Source organism: Haemaphysalis longicornis, unplaced genomic scaffold, assembly GCF_048455015.1.
Source record: "Haemaphysalis longicornis isolate Haplotype H1 unplaced genomic scaffold, Haemaphysalis longicornis Haplotype H1 scaffold_19, whole genome shotgun sequence".
NCBI lineage: Eukaryota > Metazoa > Arthropoda > Arachnida > Ixodida > Ixodidae > Haemaphysalis > Haemaphysalis longicornis.
The window spans coordinates 676,460-700,604 of record NW_027526288.1 but is presented as its reverse complement, the minus strand read 5'-3'; the positions used below and the strand labels follow the sequence as shown (position 1 = coordinate 700,604).

The following is a 24,145-nucleotide window of genomic DNA, read 5'->3' as shown; positions in this document are numbered from 1 at the left end:
ATGGCGCAGCTGTTGTAGGTGATCAATGACGGACACAGGGTTGAGTTTTAGTATCGTTGTGGTGTCGTGGTTAACCTCGGGGGCATGTCATTTCAATTACCTTATTTTAAGCAAGGCGAGGGTGAGCTCGTCGTTTTGGTCGTCGTTTTCGTACGCCAGTCTGCAAGCCCGACATATCGTGTCTAGCGGATGCTTTGCACGCCGAGCCTCTAGAAGCGCGGCCTCTTCCTTAACCGGGGTGAACTATCTGCGGCCCTGCCGCGACATTCAAGTCGGGGCTCTTCTACGGTACAGAACGCATACGCACTACGAAACGACGACGAACCAACAAGGGGCGTGCGCTATGACGTGTCTTTCTCGCTCGGAGGAAGTGTTGCAACGGTAACGCAAATGATGGATCTTTTTTTTGGCTAGTGTTAGACAATCTCTCTAAGTGGGTATGTTTGGCTTGACGAACGTGTGCTCGAGGCACGAGGGGAACGCTGTTTTTTTTTTTTGGCCAATATTTGCTAATCGCCTTAAGTGGGTATGCTTAGCATTAGGAACATGCGCTCGAGGCACGCGTGCACGAGCGCTCGGCATGTCCTGGTATTTTTAACTGCGGACACAATACACAAACGAAGACGCCGACACCAACCACCCGCTATGGACGTGCCCTTCCCTGAGGGCAGCGAGATCCCGACACCTTCGCGTCACAGGCATGCATCATGGGAGACCCCCGATCTCCAACGATGGCTGTGGGGGTCCCACCACCGCTGTCTTCTGGACTTCCTCCGGAAAACGGGTGTCAACTTGTACCTGTAGGACCTTATGCCAAAGGGAATAACTACTATCACGATTCAAAAAAAAAAAAACTTGCTCAATAGTTTCGCTGTTACTATGCTCAAAGGCACAGAAGCCTACTCCGAGGTGCCCGATATAGCCATCACAGTAGAAACAGTATTGTGTGCCCTTGGTGTGGCGCCTAGCAGTTTATTAGTGCTAGGTATATCGTGATTCAACACTCTATTACTGCCTGTGAAAGTTAGTGCGGTGTTCATGCCGGAAACGTTGGTACTGGCGCCTGGTGCCTCAAAAAATATGGAAGCATCGTCAAGATGCTGCGATTAGCGGTGAAAATAAGGCGCTGCGGAGCATAAAGAAACCAATACCAAGCTAAGAACCACGAGTATGACTACTACACTCAACGACATAACTTTCCCTGAATCAGCTCTGAATGTTTGATGAAGCAGCACGGTCTGAGCACCCAAAAAAATCGAAGCCACAGTAGGCATGAACTGTCTACGGTTGAGTTCGCCCCTGTTAGGCGGCAGACTGGCGAATAAGAAGCTTTTGATGGCACGCTGTTGAGCATAAGAGGACAGACATGCTGATTCAAGAGACCTCCTCACTAAACTACGTGATAGGACATTCGATGCGGTGACGTGACTTGAGATCAATACAAGAGTTTATTTGTTATTTCGAAGATTCTGGAACGCTGGTGGGTTCAGTCGCAGTTGCAGGGTCAGTCGGCGATTCAGGAGACAAGTCGATTTGAGATGGTACAGCAGGTGGGCTTTCCTCCTCGCCGAGAACAACGAGGTCAGGGACATCGGTCTCCGCTCCTGACTCTTTGCTCGTCACGTTAGTAGATGACAGGTCATCAATGGTTTCGGTGTTACTGCAGTCTGGCCAGGGGCAACATGCCGGAAAATCTCCCGTGCGCTTACGAAGTACGCAGCCAGGTGGCGCCTTCTGGTAAATTCCATAGTGACAGCTGCGAAAGAAGAGTACGGTGCATACTATTAAACCTGAATGGAACGAACCTCTATGTAACGAATTCCCGGAGTTAACGAAGTTTTTCAATTCCCCATTGCCACCCCCATTGAAGCGTATGTGTTAGCCACTTTTACATAACAAAAAATCACAGCGGTTAACCTTGATGTAATAAAGTCGGTGAAGTGATCAGTCATTGTTTTTTCTCGCTTTTACTCACAAATCGACCGGAGAAATGAACTAATTTAGCGAATACTAGCACTACCGTAGGGCGCCAGCAGCAATAAAAACGTCTTGAACCGCATAAACGCGAAACTCGCCATGATGATGATGGTGATGAACGGAGGGGCTAGCACCATCCCGTGGCTAACGTAGCAGTAACTACTGGTTTTGCTTCTGTAACGTTACACCACACCAGCTATAGCAAGAGTAACTACCCTTCAAGTTTTTTTCGCCGGCACCGCAAACTACCATGCGTTTCTAATTGGGAGGGCGGTTTCGGTTCCAGACCTAAGTGTTCAGGTGCTAGGCCATCCTGTCGGCGTGTAGTCGCGTGTCTCCAGTTCTATCTGTGTGGTATCGGTTCGTCGGTGATGAGTGCTGCTGACAGAAAACAGAACGTTGTGTATTTTCAAGAAAAGCGCACAATTTTAAACGATGTCTACAGTGGCGAGGAAGAAGAATGTTGCCGCCTGGTATAGTACCCCAACGAGCACCCTCTAAATAATCTTATGTCCGGTTAAGAGCATCAAGTTGCCAAAAAAGGCACCCTCTCAGCATAAGTTTAATTCTTGCAACGCGTTAACGCGCCGAAAAGTACCAAAAAATGCAAAAGTGATAGTTAAGTAAATGACCTAAATGTACAGGGGTAAATGACCTTGATTCTTCGGAGCGCCGTGTATTGCCTAAGCTCGTGCGAGGCGCAACTCAGGCAGTTTTTCGCTTTGAAAAAAATCCATAAAGCGTGAGTTCACCTTCTATAACGTCTACGGGTTTGGCTTCGTTTCTGCTTCATTCCCGCGAGCCGTAACTAGAAACCTGCATCTTATGAAACCTTGATGTAACAAAAAATTGCGAACTTTTGTCAACCTCGTTGTATCCAGGTTTAACTGTATATGTTCTTCCCTTGTTTGATGTGCAGGTACAAACAACGCAAGAGAAGATCAGGTTTGTACGCCGCCAACATTCTCTGGTTTATCACTTTAGCTTGAAGAAGGCGCGGTAGAATTAAATTCATAAGTTGTACGAGAACACCGCATAGTGCATAACGGATTGTCTTGTTAGTGGCCTGTACTAAGCATCATTTTCAAGCTTCGACGGACTTTCTACCCTTGTACCCGACCTGTGAAATTCCCGGGAACTTAACTTGACTACGTGTGTCACTGCCCCTAACTTTTGAGGGACGCCGGAAAAGTTTAGCTGGCTTTGCCCTGCGCCCTTAGATTTATTCTGGGGATCTTGTTGGGGCCGTGTGTAACTACAGGAGTGGCATGACGCGGAACCAAGGAGCTCTTAACATGTCTTTCAAAATCAAGACTTAGTACCACTCTGCAACACCTGGTCAAGTGACTGCTTTGCTTGATTTCGTTTGGACGTTCCACGTGCTTGTGTTTTGAACAATTGCGTCTGAGGATATTTTTTTTTATCCGTTTAACAATCATCTGGTGCAGTCATTCAGGCGGCTGCTCCGGCTCACCTCGCCAGTTCATTGAAGAACTGTCAGTTATTCACTCTTCTAGAAAATTTACTCCTGCAAAAATATTTTTTACGAACCCAATTGAGTTGATTAAAAGAGTATTAGGTGCGAACGCAACGAAAACTCACTAGATGACTCTTCTATTCTGCGTATAATTAACGCTAGAGGAAACACAGGACAAAGCACTGGTACTACGCTTCTTCAAACACCATTGACCAATTTGTAAAAAAGAAGTAGAAACGAAGCGATGGCTAGCCATCACGCATGCACTTCTATCTTCATGCCTATACGGTGATAAGCCGCTGTATTTTGAAACCCAGGGGGAGGTTGTAGTTTGACTTACAGGTCAACCAGCATCATTTTCTTATCCGTGTCACAGCGGTAGGATTCGCAGGGGTCCTCTGTCCGAATGATGTCCCCGTGATCCATCTGCTTTCCTTCGTGCAGGCATTTTCCTAAAACGAATACACATGGGGAACATGTCAAATCAGTGCCAACTAACATTTAATTCACAATACGAACCTTAACAGCCCCAGGAGAAAACAAACGCGCAATAGAGTAATCTGCTAACAGCTTTTATTTTATGGCGAGACTGTTTTAACAGCGTCACTAAGTGCTTTGACTTAAAAAATATATTAGAAGTGGTAATTAACGTACTTTGTTGTAGTATGGATTATTGTATGGCACACTCTTAAAAATGGCCGCGCATGGGCTTCAATACAACACTCTAGAACGACCGACCATCGCGATGAAATGTGCAAATCACGCGAATGACGATGCTCAGCATTCGACTAGTGCAAAAAATAATTTCTGCGCTGTGACAATACCGCCAATGCATTCCCTGCGTTTTGGAACGCTTGGAAAACAATGGCGGAGCTTTCACTGTTGGTGCAAGGCTGGAGAAACAGCCGAGCTGGCGGCCCCTCACCCTTTGTCAGAGACCCGGGTATTAAACACCACATGAATTGCCGAACTTGCAGCTGAAAGTTCATGATTGGCAGGGCCGGATAGTTTTGCCCGCAAGTTTTCACATCTCTCCCAAACTGAACCGCGTTAGCACGCGCTAGAGCCCATGGCAACCGGTATTGCGAACTCGGCGATAGCGCGAACTCGGCGTTTGTCCGGCCCACTTCATGCGGGAACGGACGTGTACTGGCGAGGAGAACAGAATGCTAGACATCACTCCATCACCTCTGGGCAGGGTGTTCTAGAAGGTCAAGGTGACCGACGCCGGGTGCTTCTCACGTGCGCGCGGTATTTTTAGATGCGACGCATCTCTTGCTCTGAGGCATGTCCCTCCTGCGTCGGCGTCGGCGGCGCCCGTACGCCACCTGCGCATGCGCGACTCTCCTCCGCTGTCTCCTCTCCTTCAGGCGCTGTGAATATAAAGCGGGTAGCGCGCTGCGGCAGTTCAGTCAGCGCTCGCTTTCGTGCGACTTCGCGTCACAACACGTTTCACCCGATTTAGAGAAACAACCCAACGGAAACACCAATTGAACCCCCCGATGCGTCGCGTCACACCAGGGTTCCCTCGCGGGAAGATGGGCGTAATTTTAGATGCGACTGCATCTCATTCACTCGCCTTGTCCCTTCATACGGCGTTGTTGTCCGTCCACACCCCTCCCCCTACACTATAAAAATTGGGCCCATCTCCCCACGAGGGGGGACTCGAGTAAATGCGTCGCGTAGGGGGTGGGTGTATTGCGTTAACGTTAGTGTTTGGGGGGTGGTGGTGTCACTGGTGTGGTGGTAGTGAATGGGTTAACTATTATTGCTTATTACTATTAAATATTATTATTACTTTCATATATTAATTATTACTTTCGTGATTTTGCGACTCGAGTCCCCCCTCGTGGAGAGATGGGCCCAATTTTTCTTTTTTTTTTGTGACGCAAGAAGTGAAGGCAAGGAGTAGGTTGTTGTAAGTGGTTATTTATTTATTTGTTGCTGTTGTCGTTGTATTGGACGCTGAGAACGACTTTGTGGTCGCTAAAGTGTACTGTTAAGGGGTCCTTAAAGGAGCCATGAAGAGAACATACAACTTCGTTTAATTTGAAAGAACTAGGATTCAGTATCTCATTCAGCTCCATTACAGCCACAACAGATGTTTTTTAACGAAAAAAAAGCAAGAAGTATTTAAAAACTTTCAAATTTTGCGCCACAGTGACGTGTTATGAGCAAGAATGACGTCATACGGGCCGACAATAAAACGTAATTTTCAGTGCGTTAACTGCACGTTAGCATTCAAGTGATGCGGTCAAATGGAACTAGAGGCCTCATCAGACGTCCAGTCATGTCTCGTCGCAACAGGTCAGTTAGGCGGCCGCCAATCGCACAAACAAGGTTCCGTGACGTCATAGAAAAGTTGCGGGAAATTGGCTAGGGGGTCGCGACTGCTTCACACGTTTTTTTTAATATCTCCGTTATTTTTTCGAAGATTGCGATGATATTGGTATCATTGTTATCGGGACTAAGCAATCTTTCTAATAAACCCAACTTGTATTTTGTCTTCATGGTTCCTTTAAGCAGTGGTCGTGCGTTGCAGCAACTGGTGAAGACGAGATCGATGCAACTGCTGCCGTGTATCAGCAGCTTCTTGACGTAGTTTGAATGAGTAAAGGATATAAGGCGCGTTCGTAGCCTTTGATTCTGTGTCGCTTTTGTGGCGCGGTGGGAAGAGCACCATGTACCTCGCGTTCCGCCCGCAGGGTCGTGGGATCGAAACGAGGCGCCGATAACTATTATTTTTTTTATGGTGTAGGGGGCGGGGTGCGGACAGACAACAACGCTGCACCTGTTGTTGAGAGCGAGGACGGTACGGGGGAGAGACGCGCACCTGCACCTCGCCGCGACGCGCATGCGCAGTGAGCGTGTGTACGCCGCCGCCGACGGTCGAGGGACATCGTGCGACTAAGAAACGCTCCGCGTTTAAAAAAAATAATAGTTAGCGGCGCCCGGTTTCGATCCCACGACCCTGTGGGCGGAACGCGAGGCACATTGTGCTCTTCCCACTGCGCCACAAAACCAAGACAGAAACAAATGCTACGAACGCGCCTTATATCCTTGGCTCATTCAAACTACGTCAAGAAGCTACTAATACAACGCATGATGGGGCAATTATTAACACTTGCAATAAATGAAAAGAAGCTCCCACTGACAGCAGCAATGATGGAGTAAAGGTCGTTGCGACAGCGAAGCCCCAAGCATACCTCTTAGAGAGATTGACCAAGATTGGCCAATAAAACATAATAATAATCATAAAACATAATAATCATACGCGTTCCCGACACGTTTCACGCGATTTCAGAATCAATCCAACGGAAACACCAAGTGAACCCCACGATACGTCGCATCTACACAGGGTTCCCCTCGCGGGGAGGTGGGCGCAATTTTTTTCTTGGTATTTTTCTGGTAACGCTCGACGGCGGAACCTAAAAATGCCTCCTGTTAGAAATGAACATTTGAAACAATTTACAAATTGCTTAAACGAACGATGTTACGTGGTTGAGGTCGGCGCGTTGCACACCAAGTGTAATGACTGAAAGAAATAGGTGCGTCAGTGCAGCTGTGACCATGTAAAATGTTATGTAGCATGTACAATCCGGTGGTCAGGGTGGTTTAGGTTGTAGGAGGAGCTACGTTTCATGGACATTCTGCGTTGCACAAGGAGTGCCGATCTTGAACCTGTCAGAAAACGAAATATTGCTGTTGGGGTCAATGTCCCGTTGAGATATCATTCATGTGATGAAGGGCGTGTGAAGACTACCAATGGCAAGTATTTTAATGTGATTTATATTCTAGCGAGTTGTGGTGGGCGATATTACTCTAGCTTAGTCCTTGATTGGTGTTTCTGAAATCGTTGTCGTACAATTTCATTGGGTTGGATCGATATTTTTCACCCGGTTTTGATTATGTCTAACTAAACATTCCCTGACAAGCGATAAGACGTCGTCACCTTATAAGCGATCGCACTATGTAGCGGTGTATGATTACCCGCGCCGCTTAATGTGGCAGTGCACCGGGATTTAGATTCCGCGCGCGTACGCATGTCTCGTGGTGGCGCGCACAGTTTGACGTGTTTAGAGTTCCTGTATATAGCACCCCTAGGGGAGCAGAGTTGCGCGTCCACCCGCCAACTTCAGTCCCTGGTCGTGCGGGAAAGCCACCCGACTCGCATGTACAAGCCGCCGCCGGGCCGCCTCCCCAAGGAAGCGGCGAGGAGAAGGGGCCAGGAGGAGCACGGACAAAAACTGGCGCACGATAGTCGGCTGCGTATCAGCTGAGCGGCCACCGCTGCCGCCGCTTGCGCAACCGCCGATGCTCAGTTTAGCAGAACCAGAGTCCTTCAATGCATTGAAGGACTCTGGCAGAACTTACTGAATACGGAGCCTTGTGCTCAACACTGAAAGCGGGCTTTCCCGTCGAACTGGGAACCGCGGCATGCGGCAATGAGACGCGCAACTCTTGCGCTACGCGATATACAGGAACTCTAGACGTTTTTAAAAGCGTATGTCGCGGTGAAACGAGAGGAGCCACTGAGGCGAGCGAACCAATGGAGAGCAACGTACAAAGCCACTATGACGAGACGGGGTGAGAAAGAGGAAGATAGCAAAGGGAAAAGTGGGCGGCCGGCGCCTCGGGGACATAATCGGAACACGCAAATGATTTTATCTGGGCCACAGTTGGTGCTCCTATTTATCTCACTCCGTGGTTGCAACCATTTTCGATAGAACGCAAGGTATTTTGCGCTCTTTAAACGCACGGTAAACCGGATGCAAATTTGAAGACTCGATCCCTGCGACGCACTAAACCCTTGCTCTTAGTAGACCGCGGTTAACATTCGGTCTCCTTGTCGCACCGCAATCCACATTTTTAGGAATACACATATTCAAGAAAGTGAAGCTGCAGGAGCAACTCCTGACGCCGCAAATTCTAATGTTTTTAGTCTGATATTCACTCCGGCCTGATTTGCATTTACCTCTCGAAGACAGTGTGCGTTCAGCACAAACTTAAACGGATACATAATATCGCTAATATCAAATATCTGAGATAACAAATATCTGAGAACTCCAGGAACCTGTTATTTACGTTGCTTAACCGGGTCCTGTTTTAAACAATTACTGGGTGTGAAATTATGTTATACTGGTGAGTATACTGGTGTACTCGTGAATTTCCACGTTGATTTATAATGTGAGCGGCGTGATCTCTACGTTAGAGACATGTGTACACACGCTTGATGGATAGACACAATGAAGTCTCTATTGGGCCATACAGGTGGCCGCTGAAGAGAGTACGGCATTGTGCGAGTGAGGCACGCTGCACTCTGCAACAGACACTGCGGGAAAGGCAGCTTACAAAGGCCAAACTTACACAAATCCAATTGATGTCGGCTTCACCTATAAATTCAAATGCATTGCGGGGGGTATTCTTCAAGGGGCAATATTAGCCCTCTGATATCAAAGTAAACAGGCCATAGGGGCTTTGTGGTTTTTGTGAATTTCTCCATAAGCTAAAGATTTGGCCTACGCTCGATGTGTCGTCCCAGACAATCTTCTGGATACCAGCGGCAGACACCATCGCTCAAAATATCAGCTAAGCTTTTATCTGCTTGCACGTGGGCGATATCAGCCGAACAACTGTGACAAACAATTATTCGTAAAATCCTTCAAAAGAGTATTTAGCTACCTGCGGTTATAAAGCGGTGAGGGCAAGGAAACGTACGTCTTATTTCGAAGCGGTATTGGCACGTCCCCTTCCTGATATTGCCTAATTAATTGCGAAATTTCTTTCTCTAGGTCAGCGTGTCATATGACGTACTCAAGCCCTCTCAGGAGGGTATCTGCATGCCAGGCGACGTCCATGTAGAAGACGAAGGGTGCTGCTAAAAGGTATTTCTGCAGGCAAAAACCAGGAGCAGAATTACGGCGGTTTTTCAGGAAAAATTCTTGCCGAATGCGGCTTCTATAGGGAAGGAAGGGGGCGCAGTTGAAGGTAGGCCGTATGGCAATATTCGTCTGCATATATGCCTGCAGTGGGGTTGCCTTTGAGCTTCATCCAGTCAACGATGGTGGAATGCTCGGCGGTGTTATTCGATTTTGGGTGTCGGTCGGAGACCGTCCTCGTATCGGCCGCCCGGACACGTCATCACACGGAGCGATTACATGTATCACTAATTGCTTATCCTACAGCTGTTGTCAGCAAAGGCCTAACAGTAATGAGCCCGAGCGCGCGCAGAGGCGCTTGCGATCCTGTGGCTCTTTGATTTCCATGATGATGTTTCTGAGCGGCGGAATACCTGAGCAACGCGGCGCGCGGGTGTTTTAATTCCGGCGAGGTACTTATGAAGGCACGTGGAAGTGCAGATCATTCTCTTTTAGAGGCACAATATCCACGGGATTCAGCGACTCATTAGATGCCCCCCAAAATTGATGTAGTCCAATGAGCAAGCTCTTAAACAAACAACAAGGAAATCGCCTGGGCAACCCTGCACGAACTCAACGGCGTGGTGCTGCGGGTGGACTTGCTCCCGGGGCACCCAGACGCCAATGTCAACAGCGTCGATCATGCCGCGGCAAGTGTCCCGTTACGATTTTGTTTCTTCTCCTTTGGAATAGTCTCTCAAGTTCCGCTACTCTATATTCACACGAGAAACGGGAGCGACTAAAACTGTAAGCAAAACGAGAAATAAGCGTGATGATGCCCCTAAGGTCCCACCACCTCCGATAGGGTTTTTCTACAGGGCGGAAGTCCTAATTTATAATACGACTAAGGGTTCTGCCCTTAATGTCTAAGTGGCATGCTCCAGCTGTGAGCCCTCAGCCTACAAAACTCGCGGAGAACACAGGGCTAGAAAAGGACGGCCTCCCCTCGGGGGCTGTGACGGGCTGCGCGGGGTGTACAGGAACCAATCCGAAGCCTGCAACTGCTGGAAAATGGTAACCGTATTACACCGCTGAGGAACAAGCATACCGGTCCCGGCGTTGCCTATCTGGAGATGTAGGTGAACACCACTCGTTTATATCCCAGAGCAGTATGCAAAATCATCAGTTTGTAATAGCTCGTGAGCTAGGTCGACCAAACTGGAAGGATCGTCTATCCTACACCCCTTTCCTGTTTCCTCTCAGAGAACTAGGCCAGAACAGTCCCCGACATCATGTTAAAAAGTTTAATATATTTCAAGTCAGGTTGAGCGAAATGCGTGAATATTGTTAACAAAAATATTGCACTTATGTTTCTATATTACCATACTATTGTAGTTCTTTCAAATAGGATGGAGCTAGAAAGTATCCTGACAGAAGTCATGGCTCTTTAGTTGCTAAGGTCTGACAGCTGTTTTTCGCTATGCTTAGCAACGAAAGCTGTCCGCAAATAGTTTTTCTCTCCGGGGTGCAAAGGAGCATAGCTGCGTTCCCAACAGATGTAGTAATCCACTATCTGTTCATATTGATGAATAACGCCCCAAGCCCTCATTTACTATTGCACATGCTAAAACCATCTTTTGTATAAATCCCCACGAAGACTTTTAAAACGAGCGGAATGAAGATACGTCCGTTAATTGTCCCTGCGATGTAATACTCTAAATATCATTACAGCCAGTTGCTGGTACATTGCACCATGAAGCCCTCTACCATGGCCCCACAACTGGTCCTATCCTGCGACCTTTGACTAGATTCTTGGGGCCAAGCTTACATATTTCCCCTCTTCCTCGATAATTAAATTATACTTAACAGATTTCTCTGGTAAACCTCCGTACGGCTGCAGCTAAGGCTAAAGGGTGCCTGGACCAATGCCAACCCAGATACATAGTGGGGGATGAACCACCACCACCTGCTCCAAAAAAGGCCAAATGCTTCTACCTCTATTACTGAAATTTTAGATTTTGGAAAATATTTGAAAGGTATAGCGAAAACCATTTCACCTGCGATAACCGCACATTGAAAATAACATTCTGGAGTGATGAACAAACGTATTCAGGCTTACGCTAGCTTTGAAAATCAGACGTCAAAAAACGATTTCTCAAGTAATACAACACAAGTGTGCCGCAAAACGTATTCAACACTACAAATATTCTTAGCGAAAAAATGTGTAACCACTCATGGGCAAACTGCTGCACATTGCCTTTGCGACCAGCCCTTGACCGTCGGTTTTGAGCTTGAAATTTCTGGCGTCATCCGAGTCGTAAAAGCTTTCAACAACAGAATGTGCATAAATAAATTCCTACCTTCAACGACTTGCGCCGCTTCCAGCAATGTGTAAGCATCAACTACGGACAGCACACAGGTCAATTTTACGAACAGCGCGGAGAAAATCACGGCACGAGCAGCACCCATCGCGTCGTTGTTTCACTCAAATCCTCCAGAGAAGTGCTTGAAGCACAAAACCAGACCCGGATGATATAATACCGGACCTAGGTACCACTACTAGCTTTTTATACATCGCTAGCCATACGAGGCAGTTCTGAGAACGTGTTTGTGACTCAATACCACAACGTTAGCGGCGATGGTCAAAATCAGAGGAGGCGCATGCGTGCGCAGAATAAAATTAGCTCTTCCGGAAGCACCGCATTGCGATCACCACTCGTTCGTTTTATTGTTGCTAGGGCTGAGAAGCGCAGATGGATGCCCAGACAAGCCTCCCCGTGGCTAGGAAAGAGTACCTTGCTTATTAATATGCCAGCACAATGAATTCGCTCCAGCGCGTTGAAGGTGATGCAAATAGCGAATCGAAAAACATGAATGTAGCGTCAAAGGAAGAACAAGTAGATGGCGCGATCAGGAAGTCAAGATGTGCCAGGGGTGGCGACCTCCTGACCTTGCTTCCCCCTCACTTTCAAACGTTGTGTCTCGGTATGCGGGAAAGAAAGCGGGGTTTGCAAGCATGCCAATTATTTGTTGCCCCGGTAAGGCGCGCACCGTTCGCTGGAATAATGAACGAGCTTCTGAAAGCGGAATTCAGTGACGCAAAGAAGAATCACGCTGCGTGAACGGAGCACCAAGCCTGGCTCATGCATTTGATTGCTCAAAACAATTTGTAAAAACTTACGTTTTACGTCACGGCACATCGCTCTAGCGGTGTTTTGGGGGTTGGGGATGGTTGAGACTGCCTGATTTCAAAAAAGCTAACGTTAAAAGCACGCTCAGGTGGGACGACATGTCCTCTTGCACCGGTAGGTGCCGGTGACGAGACTAAAAATACACTATTCGCAATATGAGGATCTGTTTATTAATTCAGATGATACCCAATCCGAGACAACAGGGGTCTCCGCGCTGGTTGCGTTTATACACTACAAATTTACCATCACACATCGCCCATGAATAAACGGCGTAGGGAGCATGCTTGGTGTTTTTTTCTCGAAATAGCACCCTTCAAGTACGACTATTGTACGTACATGATTTGAACCGGCCGACTAGTAAGTTTTAATTTCCAAGACGAAAACTTCTGCCGAGAAAGCACTACCACAGAAGCGGTTTTACACCCTCACACGGGGGGCTTTGTTTCATTTCTACTTCGATGACCTGCTGTCTGCCTTGGTGAACAAGTAGAGAAAATTATTGGGCAGATGAAGAGAGAGAGAATAAATCCTAATGTCATCAATAGAGAGCCTTAAGGGGTCCTTACAACAAGACGTCTTCGGATTAGCCCGATCCGACTGCTCAGACTGACTCGAATCTATTTTTTTATGTCAGCGTACATGTAAACCCACCGCGGTGGCCAAGTGTCTAAAACGTTTTCCTGCTGATCACGAGGACGCGGGCTCGATTCCCGGCCGTGGCGGCTGCTTTTCTGGGGGAGGCGAAAATAAAAAACGCCCTTGTTTACGAAATTTTGGAGCACGTTAAAGATCCTCAGGTGGTCAAAAATTAACCCGGAGCCCTCCAGTACAGCGCCCGTCATCACCTGCGTTGCGTCGGTGCGTTAAACCCTACAAACAATCAAATCAACTTCGATCATATGCTGTCTGCCTTGGCAAAATGTGGAGAAACGTATGGTGCATGTGGAGATAGAAAGAATAAACGCTAATATAATCAACACAAAGCGCTCGCGTTCTTAGAACCGGACTCCTGCAGATTAGCCTGCTCCGGCAGCTCAGACAGACATGAGTCTGTTTTTTATGCCAGCATACATTTTTTTGTGAGAGTTTGCCGTACGGCAGAACAGTTATATATAAAACATCACATTTGTTTCACGCAGAAACGTCAGCAGAGACCGGTACTAAGGGCTCCATATCCACCGCTGTAGATCAGGGGCTTTCCCAGTAGGGAGCCCTGTGCCCCGGAGGTGTTGCGGGCGAGATGTTTGAAGGGCAGGGCAGATCCATAGAAGGTGGCTAGTGTCGGCTTCGGACGCAGAGACCGTACAAAAGCAACAGGTGTCCCAAACAGTGCGTGATAGCGGGCAGGCCAAGCGTGGGTTACTGCTGGGGAAAAGGCCACCCCAACTCGAAGCCTCCACAGCAGGGCCTCCTCCCAGCAAGCGAGCCCACTGGGGAGGTCAATTCCACGCGGTGGAAGTAAAGCACGCGTAGCGCGTCGGGGGTTCTCCTTTTCCACCAGCAGTTAGTTCTTCTAGTGGACACCCGAAGAAGTGGACGCGGCCGTGGAAGGTCTATGCGGCGACAGGCGCGATCCGGCGCTATGTGGGCAGGAAGCATGTCCCGGCGAACCCACAAAACGCGCACAGGGCATGGGTATGTGTCCAGGATCGCGTGAATAAGTGCCGGCATGCTGGTGCTACGCGCAACGCCACGTAGATGACGTATCGCTGTCGTTGAGTCCGTGTAAATTCCCAGTTTCGCGCCCGTAGTTACTGTCAATGCAAGAGCTTGGAGATCATCCAGAATTGCAGTAAGTTCTGCCAACAGGCTTGGTAGAGGGTGGAGAATATCGTAGGCGCAGCACTGGTTTAAGTTTGGGTGAGAGGGACAAGCCAAGGCTGTGGTTACGCGGCAGCCGTGTGCACCGGCGTACACCGGCGTACACCGGCCTGCATGACTCGTGGGCGCGTCGCAGGCGCCCAGTGACGGACATGAAGGAGGGCTGCATCCGGAGGCTGATGGAGGCCAGAGGTTCTGACATGTAGCCTTGCCAGAGGCTTGTTGTCCGTCACCTGATGGTAGAGCCAGAGCGGTGTAGCCGTAGAAAAGGCTGTGCCATATATGCAGCGAGAGCTGCTGCCTCCGGTACATATCCACGCTTTAGCAGGCGAGCGGAACGACGCTGATGAACAGTCTCATCTAGCGTGTTTAGCTGGGCTTCGGCTTGTTGCGGTGGAATTGGTGTTATGCGAGGGAGGAGAGTAATGGTGCGCATGGCGGCCCTGTTGATGGCCTCAAGCCGAGCCCAGCCCGCTTGCGTCATGTGCTGGAACTGTGCCTGATACACAAGCCGTGGTTGTAGTACGGCGCACTAGGAGACGGGCAATCGTCCAGCAAGCCCCACCAGACTTCTGCGCGATGCGGCGAGCGAGGTGGAGCATCTGTCCGGTTTGTTATCGAGCAGATCGAAGCCACTGAGCTGTTGACCCTGATGCCAATATTTCTACTCCTAGGACCCAAAGACGTTCAACAGTGGGTGTGTTGTTCCCTTTCAGTTGCATTGAAATAGGAGACACTGCAAGGAGGCGGCGGCGCCAAGCGTTGGCCACAGGAAGCAAAGCAGTCTTCTCTTGCGAGAGAGTGAGGCCCTCATACTCGCACCATCTCTGGCATTCTGTTAGTGCTCGCTGGAGGCACTCAGCCTGTCGTGACAGGTATGGATGCACTGACCACCGTAATGTCGTCCGCTTACATGAGGAAATGTAGACCTCGGATTGAAGCAAGGTGCCAAGCTAGCGGCAGCAAGACGATGTTGAAAAGAAGCGGAGACAGAACAGACCCTTGTGGTACGCCTCGGACTGGTGTAAAGTGACCGAAACTTGCTCCGTTGAAGCGCGTGGAAAAAGAACGGTGCTGAAAGAAGTAGCGGACGAAATCGCAGACTTTGTATGGAAGGTTGAGGCCATTTAGAACCTGTAGGAAGGCAGTGTGACTAACGTTGTCATACGCCTTGCATATGTCCATGGCGAGCACAGTTCTCACATGGTGGGATCAGCCTCCAACTAAAACCATAGATGAGAGGATTTCCAACCCCTCCTCAGTACCGAGATAGGGCCTGAATCCAATTTGCGCCGGGGGATACCATTGGAAGGTATCAAGCCACCACTGAAGCCGTGTTGCAAGCATTCGTTCTAAGAATTTGCACAGCGTCGGCGTACATGTAATTGCGCAAACAGAGATAACTGAGGATCTTGTTATCTGAATTGCCATGGCGACTAAGCTGTTTGGAGGCTGCATTCTTCATACTTTATAGACCTTGTTTTCCATGGCAGGAGTTCATTAAAAAAATTTCCTCTCTCTCTCTTCATTGCTTGCAGTGAATGTGGGCGGTGCTTAGTCTTCACGTGTGACGCAATGCCACAAAAAATATAAAGACAGGAGAGATAAAATAAATCCTTTATTGCTAATAAAACGTCTTTAGAAGTTATCCCATGTTACTGTCTAGAACGCGACAGAGAGACGAGCCGAGACACGTCTGAACGCTATGCCGTGCACCCGAAAAACTGTGGCGCCATTTATGTCTACGACCGTGGTGTTCGTGGCTGCTTGTGCACCGGCGGCACGTGGCCCGCACTCATTGCTTGACACTCAGCCCCAGCGCCATCGCTCTTGCAGAGCCCGGCTGCGGCAGCAGACGACCCAAGCCGCTGGGGCACCGCCAAATTACTAAGCATGTAGGCCACTGTTTGCCATCGAATAAAAAAAGCAGATAAGAAGGCTGTAGTTCTAACACCGAAGCTGTTTAGCAAATAGTAATTTTTTGTGTCCTCAGTGAGAAATATCGAGAAATTTCCAAGGGCGCTCACGTGAGCGCGGGCCTCGCGGCGACCGCCTAGCAGTTAACAAAACCAAGAAAATAGCAATCGTGTCAGCGTGCCTCGTGATGACTGTCCAGCGTCAATACCGCACGTTGTCGAGCCAAGCATACCCACTTAGGGAGATTTGCCAAGATTGGCCAACATTGGCAAAAAAGTCCAGTGTTAACCGTAATCGTGGCAAGACTTGCTCGTAACGCGAAAGACACGTCATGGCGTACCCTCCCCAAGAGGACGTCCAATGATTATCACTTCCAGAAAAGTGAAAGAAGCTCACACTTATAGCAACAATGAAGGAGTAAGGGTCGTTGTGGCACCGGAGAATAAGTAAATCGGCTGCAATCGTGGACATAAAAACCTTCGTGATGTAGGGAAGTTTGCGCACAGCTTCACTACCTTCAAGTCTTGCGCGTTAGTATGAACTTGGTTAATTTTTCTCTTAAAAGAAAGTGTCATTCAGAGTTTAGAGCCTGTTAGTACGACACGTAGAATGCTGTAACCTGGGCGGTACGGCGACGTTGCTCGTACGGGCCCATGGCACGTGCAAAATCGCAGCACCGCTCCGGCGTTTGTACGGGAGCAGTGAATGCAGACCGGAATATTCACCTTGCCCTTCTTTTAACCGTTACCTATACCGTAACGGGAGGCACACTATGTTTCACTGTATTTGAGCTTCACAATTAAATTTCTGAGAACACTCCGTCAAACCATTTGTTTTTGAAGTTATGCCTAAATACATTTGAGCAAGGAGCCTCCCAAACTGCAGTCAAGGCCTGGTCTCTCCCACTAGTGACGCACCCTGGATTCCGTTATGCTAGGGACTGGGCCGTAGAAAAACGAGGTCTTAAGGCCATGGTGGAGACTTTTAAAGAGAGGGCGAAAATCTCCCACGCCCATGAGTCGATATTTCGGCTTACGATAAAGATCCCCTTGCGGTCGAACGTAATTTGAAGTCCTTGACACGGCGCGCGTCATAACCCATGTATAACCTCGGCGTGTTTATGAAAAAATTGCAAATTTTGAAAAGACAAAAAAGAATCTCACAAGCTAAGAAATGTAAAAAAAGAAGAAAAATGGAGCACAAGAAATCAATTTCGAAAGATGGGACATTCCAGCGGTGCGCTCTACTAAACTGCTGTGGTTTTTGATGCTGTGCTAGTTCAAGGGCCCTGCAAAACGGCTGATCGTTATGGTGGCCGCATATGCTGAACTAGCATAAGCCTAGCGGTAAATAACTTGTGATAGAATAACAATTACCGGAAGCCGTTATTGAGACAGTATCCGTTATTGGAAGTTGAGACAGTGTCCTGATTGGTCGCAAAAAGTGGCGGTACGCGGTGGCGACCATTACCGCCGGCCCAGCGCACGCGATTCTGTAAGACTGAGAGAAACGCTGCTCTAAGCTTTCACGACACTTGCGTATATCTTAGATGAAAGTGAGCTGCAAAAGGACGTGTGGAGCTTGACAATGGCACGGCATTAGTCAGCATTCAGCTAACTTGAAAAGGCGTGAGGTTGCGCATCAGCGCTACTTACCGGGCAACCCTGTCCCCCATATTCTCTTCTCAGAATCTGTTCGTAACAATTGGAAAAACTGCACGATTATTGCCTTAACCGTTTCATGCATGCAAACCACTATGTTGTTTAGCGTTATTGCAACTATCTCCCAATGATGATCCGCAATACGAAAAAAATAGGAGGCCTCAGTCTTTTTATATTCATTCCAGATCATAACCGCTGTTCTTTAGTTCCAATAGCAACCCTTAGCCCAATACAGTTTTTATATTTCTCTTTTCGCCTCCCCACCATTGTGGCGAATTCGCTGCTGTACAGGACAAATCAGGAGTAGACAGCTATTCCGCTCCATGTCGCTGTTCCGCAGCGCTCTAGTAAGTACGTCGAGACAGACTGGAGTAAGTTGCCTTCATTTTTTTATGTACACTGAGTATCTTGTTTTGTTTACGTAATCACCAGATCTCTTTCAAAAAAGGGGGTCGAAGAGTAAATCATGGGCTTTATACCGAAACACGAGGAAAGAAGGAGCACATAGCGGGGTTGGCAATCATGCCACAAGAAAAGGCTTGAAAAGACGTCGTTTAATTTTTTTAGACTACGCGATTTAGTTCCAACCCAAAAACAAACTACTTCTCCACCCATAATCTGTATGTGGTATCATTGATTCTGTCATGTTATGTAAGGGCTCTGCGGTTTTGTTAGAACTACGTAACGCGCAGTGTCGCCGTACCGTGAGAGCAGCTTGTGAGACGCTGCGGCAACTTACAACGCGCATTTTTTCGTGAACATTCAATGCGTGCAAACTTGTCCGGAATGCTCAGCATAATTGTCCAAATGGTTATTTCGGATAAAGCGTTCAGGTAATGTTCCAAACTCACAAAATCAGATTGGCACAACACAAACGCTATAATCCTGCAACACCTGCTGGAAAATCGCCGTACTCAGAAATCTTTTTGCCAGAGATCGCAATACGGCATAAAGGAAAGTCTTCCAAAGTGCAGCATCACCCCGTTTTGTGGAAAAGTGCGGGAAGGAACCGATGCTGGGTCCCCCTATCTAACGCTTAAGATCAGGGGTTATCCAAGGATGGAGACCTGTTCCTTGGAGACGTTGAATGCGTGTGCTGCCAAGTGCTGGGCAGGCCCATACAAGTTACCGTCAGCTTCTGGCATGGGAAACGTACAAAAACCACAGCCTCCGCAGCCGAACCTTTCCTCCAAGAGAGTGAGCCCACAAGGGAGGTCAGTTCTTGCGGAGGGGGAGGGGGTTATATAGCTTGCATTACGCGACGGAGCTTCTCTTTTTCACAAGCAGTTCCCGAATGGTGAACTCTGTGAGAAGTGGTAGCCGTGAGTGGTCGCTACGGTGGCAGGTGCGATCCGCCGCTATGTTGGCAGGAGGCATGTCCGGGCGAACCAATTTAACACGGACCGGTCATGAGGAAGTTTGTATAATCGCAAGAATACCAACATCCGGGCTGGTACAAGGAGCGACGTCTCTCGAATCACGAATTGGTGCCATTGAGACAGTGAAAATATCAAGCTGCACCCCACTAGTCACTGTTGATGCAAGCGCGTGGAGACCACGTTAATGGGAGTATGTTAGGCCAACAGGCTGGGTGGTGTGAGAGGGACATGTCAAGGCCGTGGCCACGATGCAGTCGTGCTCCTCGGCGTTCCTGAAAGCATAGGAAACTCATGGTTGCGTTGCAGGCGCCCACGCCCAATCCGATATCCCATCCATTCGCCAAGAGCTAGGGCATCACCATCGCTTAAGCGTATTTATATTATTGCCAGCTGCAAAACATTCACACAAGTCTTTGCAGTTGGTGCAACCAGTCACTTCTGCGGGCAACACCTTGAACTTTAAACTGCGTATGCTGAAATGCCTCTTGCAAAATACCGCCCTTACAGAACAAGTGCAACGGTTAAGAGAGTGGCGCTTAGATGGTTGCATGGAAAGGTGGCAGGAATTAATTCCAACTAGCTTTACTTAAGTTGATGTCTGACCTGGATGGGATTGCGGAAGAAAGGGGAGAACATTTCCTCGTAGCATGAAAGGTAGCACTGCGTGCCAAGGCTGCCTTAACTAGTATACACCACATCGCTAATAAACCAACGCGGGGCATCTGGGTGTGAGGCAACTAACTGCTCATCTAAATAATGACCACTTGGACATTGCCATCATGCCTGGATGCAACTGACCGGAAGAATTACGTTAGCGAGTGGGACTCGCATTTTTTTAAACAATGCCCTTCCGCTCAAGTAACTTGCCCGAGCGTGGTCCACACGAGTCCGCCTGACTGATTGAGGTGTTAGCAGTTCTGGCAACTCGAACAGCTATATTGGCAATATGCTGCCACTGCTCATGGGAAGTAAAGACCGCACGAGGAAGAAGCCACGTACTTCATCTTCCTCTTCAACCCAGCTCAACACGGCTTTGACGCGAAGATTCCTGTAGAATCGTGTTCCTGTGCAAAAGTGTGAATGGAACTCAAGGCAATTTACCGCCACAACCTACTGAGGTTAGTAGCTCATAATATTGCGGTATCTCTTTTGCGAAGAGCAGTATTTGGATGGATACATTTCAATGGGCAGCACAGACGCACTAATCTACTAACTTGTACTCGCAATGGCCTGCATTACCATGACGAACACCACGGTCACAGTGCGTCCTGCTGTAGTAGCAAATTCATGGCTATAAATTTGCATTTCAATATTATACTACTTTATTTGCATCAAAAGTAAGCGATTGCAGCCTTTTGTGCAATTTACAAAAACACGCCGATGAAATGCTCTTAAAGAAGGCAGCTTCCCGTAGTACTGTCTACAGTACGTGTTGGTCGCAGTTGCAAGTATTGTAAGCTTCGCTGTTTCAGACTTTTGGAAACGCAAAGTTGTATAATGTTATTATCATTGGCTTCCACTTTATTTTGCCTGCCTCGAGATCATGGAAAAAATATTCCAATTTCCGATCCATCACTTCAGTCGGGGGGTACATCCGGCTATAATAGAAATGATGAGCCTTTTAAATGCCGAGCAGTTTAGTGGTTCGGCTTGTCGTCGTAGATCGCTGTAACGGTCGATGTCAAACGACTGCCGGAATCAGGCCGTGTCGCGAGATAACTGAACCCAACTAGAGCACGGCGTTCCCTCGTACGGCGTTAGGCAAAGGCTTCGAAAACCAAGCACTCGAAACTCGGGATACGCTGGAGCTTGTCATACATCTCCCCGTTGTTTAGCGTAAAAACGCCGCAGGTACATTTGACGCAACACCGGCAGCCCCCACGTACGGCATCCACCGCATTCATTGAGTGCGGAACGCTCGTTGGGATGGTATTTGCGATAGTAAGCGAAAAAAGTGGCAGTGCAACACCGGCACGTGCGGGAGGAAATGCAAGTACAAAAAAATTGAGGCCGTTCTACTCAAAGTGAAAGCTGACGGAATGCAGAGAAAGTGATTCGCCATAATGGGCTGTAGCGCCGTTATCCGCTCACTGCTACCACTGAAAGCATTTCAAATTCCCCGCCTCCGTAGTGCACGCACGGCCCCTGCCTGAAAGAGCGCCAGCACGAGTTCTGTTATTTTTGGGCTTACCTATCCTCCAGCACGTGCCGGCGTTACACTGCCAGTTTTTTTTCGCTTCCTATCGCAAAAACCAACCCAAAGGGCGTTCCAAAATAAACGAGCGCGGGGACTGCCGGCTAATTACATACATTTTCAGTCAAATGTACCTGAAGTTTTTTTTTTTGCGCTAAACAACGGCGAGATGTATGAGAAGTGGCAGCGCTTCACAAGTTTCGAACGGTTTTGAATATTTAAACCGCTTGGTTTTCGAAGCCTGTGCGGGACGCCCCACGACGGAACGCCGGGCTTTACTTGGGTCCGTTATCTCACGGCAACGGCTGATTGCGGCAGTCGTTTGACATCGACCATTACAACGAGATAAGACAAGAAGGCGATCCCCTAAAGTTCTCTGCACATCAAAGAACAAAGCTCCCGCTGGCACTGTTTGCGCGAGCACTACGGATGCGGGGAATTGAAATGCTTTGGGGGGTAGCAGTGAGCGGATAACGGCGCAACAGCCCATTATGGCGAATCATTTTCTCGGAACTTCCGTCAGCTTTTACGTTAAGTAGAGGGCCCTAATATTTTCTTCTCCCGCATGCTTGCCGAAAATTGCAATCTTTGAAGAACACAGTTCCTAAATTAGTTTGTGTATGCAAATATGAATAAATGGCTGAAACAACGCAAATTTGGCCATGGATGTAAAGTGAACTATTCAATTATGTTTGCAAAGTTATTATTGAGAGAGTTCTAAGCTACACGATGAAGTTGAAGTAGCACTGTTTTAAATGATAGTATAGGCGTCACCTCATTACTGGATTAAGAAGATAGTGCGTGTGGTATTTCTGTTCCGCCTCTCGCCTACGGCCGTAGTTATCACGAGGATCGTCGTCGTTCGCTGCAGCCATGCGTTATGCCTTGATCGGAGTAATTCCAGACAGAATACCCAGCATACATTCGCGGTGTGTGCCACGTTACAATGTTGGCGAAAAGGTTACAGTCGTCTGCGGCCCTGTTTGCGAGCCTGGACTAGATATCTTAAATGCTGCGGGTACGTTTTTGAGCAATTTTGCGGGTGCGTGTGCACGTGTTCTTGGACGCTTCCACGGCGGCTGCATTCGCGTAAGATCCGTAAAATTGCTAATGTAGTTACAACTGCTCCCTCTTTCTCCGCTGCCCTCCTCTTTTTTCTTTTTTCCTCACCCGCGGCGCCACGGTCCCTTTAACTCCGCGCCGGTGCCGCCATTTTTGTTGGCTGCTTCAGCGCAAACACCCTCGCCACGCTTCGGGTCGCTCGCTGCAGTTTTTCGTGCAGTCTGCTCTTTTCACGCCGCAATCGCTCTTTGGTAGCATTTATAGAATTTATAGAACCCCCTTTTACCAACACGCAAAGAGTGAGGGTGTTTTGTTTTACATTTTTGTCTAGAAGGGCATATTTTTGGAGTGGATGCCGCTGGCGGATACGCACATCGCGGTTTATGTGCGTAACATCTCAGGATAGCTCGTGAATGCGAAAGTATCGATCGTGGACATTTCAAACTGCTCTGTTACGGTAGTTCCGTTTTTGCATTCGCGTGACTGTGGTTGTTTTAAAGGGGTCCTGAAATGCCTTCCGCCGATGCATGGATGTGCATGTAACCAAATAGAGCAATGTATTAGCAATCTCCTCCTGCAAGCATTTTGTTAAAGCGATGAGTATTAGCTGAGAAATCGTAAATCAAAAACCGCGAATTATCGTCACGCCGTATTTCCTCCTCCTTTCAACTGTTTCTTCGCTGTTGGCCTCCCCTCCCATGATGCTCCGCTCCTCAGCGGTGACGTACTTCCGCTATTGCGCTCCCACAGACTGCCGTCTGCTACGGGCCAGCTCTTTCGGCTTTTTCATCTCTGTAGACACCATGGACACAGGCTGGAAAAGCGAACGAATGACCTGGCCGCATGTGTGCGGCCTGGCCTTGCCCTTTCGCGGTGTACGTACCTGCAGGGCTGCAGTTGGTATCGGCGGCGAACTCGCAGCCGCGTGGGGAGAATCGTGCGCTCGTTCCCTTTGGTGCACCGCGCACTGTTTATCCAAAAAGCGCGGTCTCAGATGTGGCCCCGCTGGTGCCGGGTGTTATTTTGCGGTGGTTGTAATTCCTACTACCGGCGGCATGTGAAAAAAGACATTTTCAACCGACACAGAACCCGCGCACAAAACGCGCCGGATCGGATCGCTTTATCAGCGGCGATGAACGTGAAGGCGAAGAGCAAACCAACGCTGCACTCGATCAGCGAGAACCCGTGTTCTGACAAGCTGCACCCATGTGTTGCATTCAACACTGACGGGAAAGCGTTTGTTTGCACTTGTTTGGATAGTCGTAAAATGTCCAAACACTCCGGCACTTCGCTAGCAGATCAGCCGGCGAGACATTTCGGAAAACATTTGACAGATGGCGCCGTATGCATTAGTGTGTCGCTACGCGAAACTGATGAGACGCTCTACTAAAACTCCCATCGCGGTGTCACGTAGCGGGACGCAAAAATTTAGCGTTTAGCGTATGCAAAGGCCACAAACGCTGCACTAAAACTCTATTAGCAGCAAAATAGCGTGCGTATGTGAAACCGCTTGCGTTAACAAAGCTGCACGCCGAGCGCGTACGTTTCAAACCTAGTGACATCGTTTAAATACACTGGCAAGCACAGTGTAACGTAGTCAGATATCAA

The 24,145-nt window shown here is 48.5% G+C and overlaps 1 protein-coding gene across 1 annotated transcript; it reads right to left on the bottom strand.

Annotated features, from left to right (window-relative positions):
- Positions 1 to 1,429: 1,429 nt before the first annotated feature.
- Positions 1,430 to 11,855, bottom strand: LOC144166731 (uncharacterized). The gene is made up of 3 exons (XM_077696233.1): positions 11,673 to 11,855; positions 3,795 to 3,906; positions 1,430 to 1,756 (listed from the first exon to the last, which is right to left on the bottom strand). The coding sequence occupies exons 1-3, from the start codon at positions 11,779 to 11,781 to the stop codon at positions 1,456 to 1,458; spliced, it is 522 nt and encodes a 173-aa protein (XP_077552359.1). The 5' UTR covers positions 11,782 to 11,855; the 3' UTR covers positions 1,430 to 1,455.
- Positions 11,856 to 24,145: the final 12,290 nt, after the last annotated feature.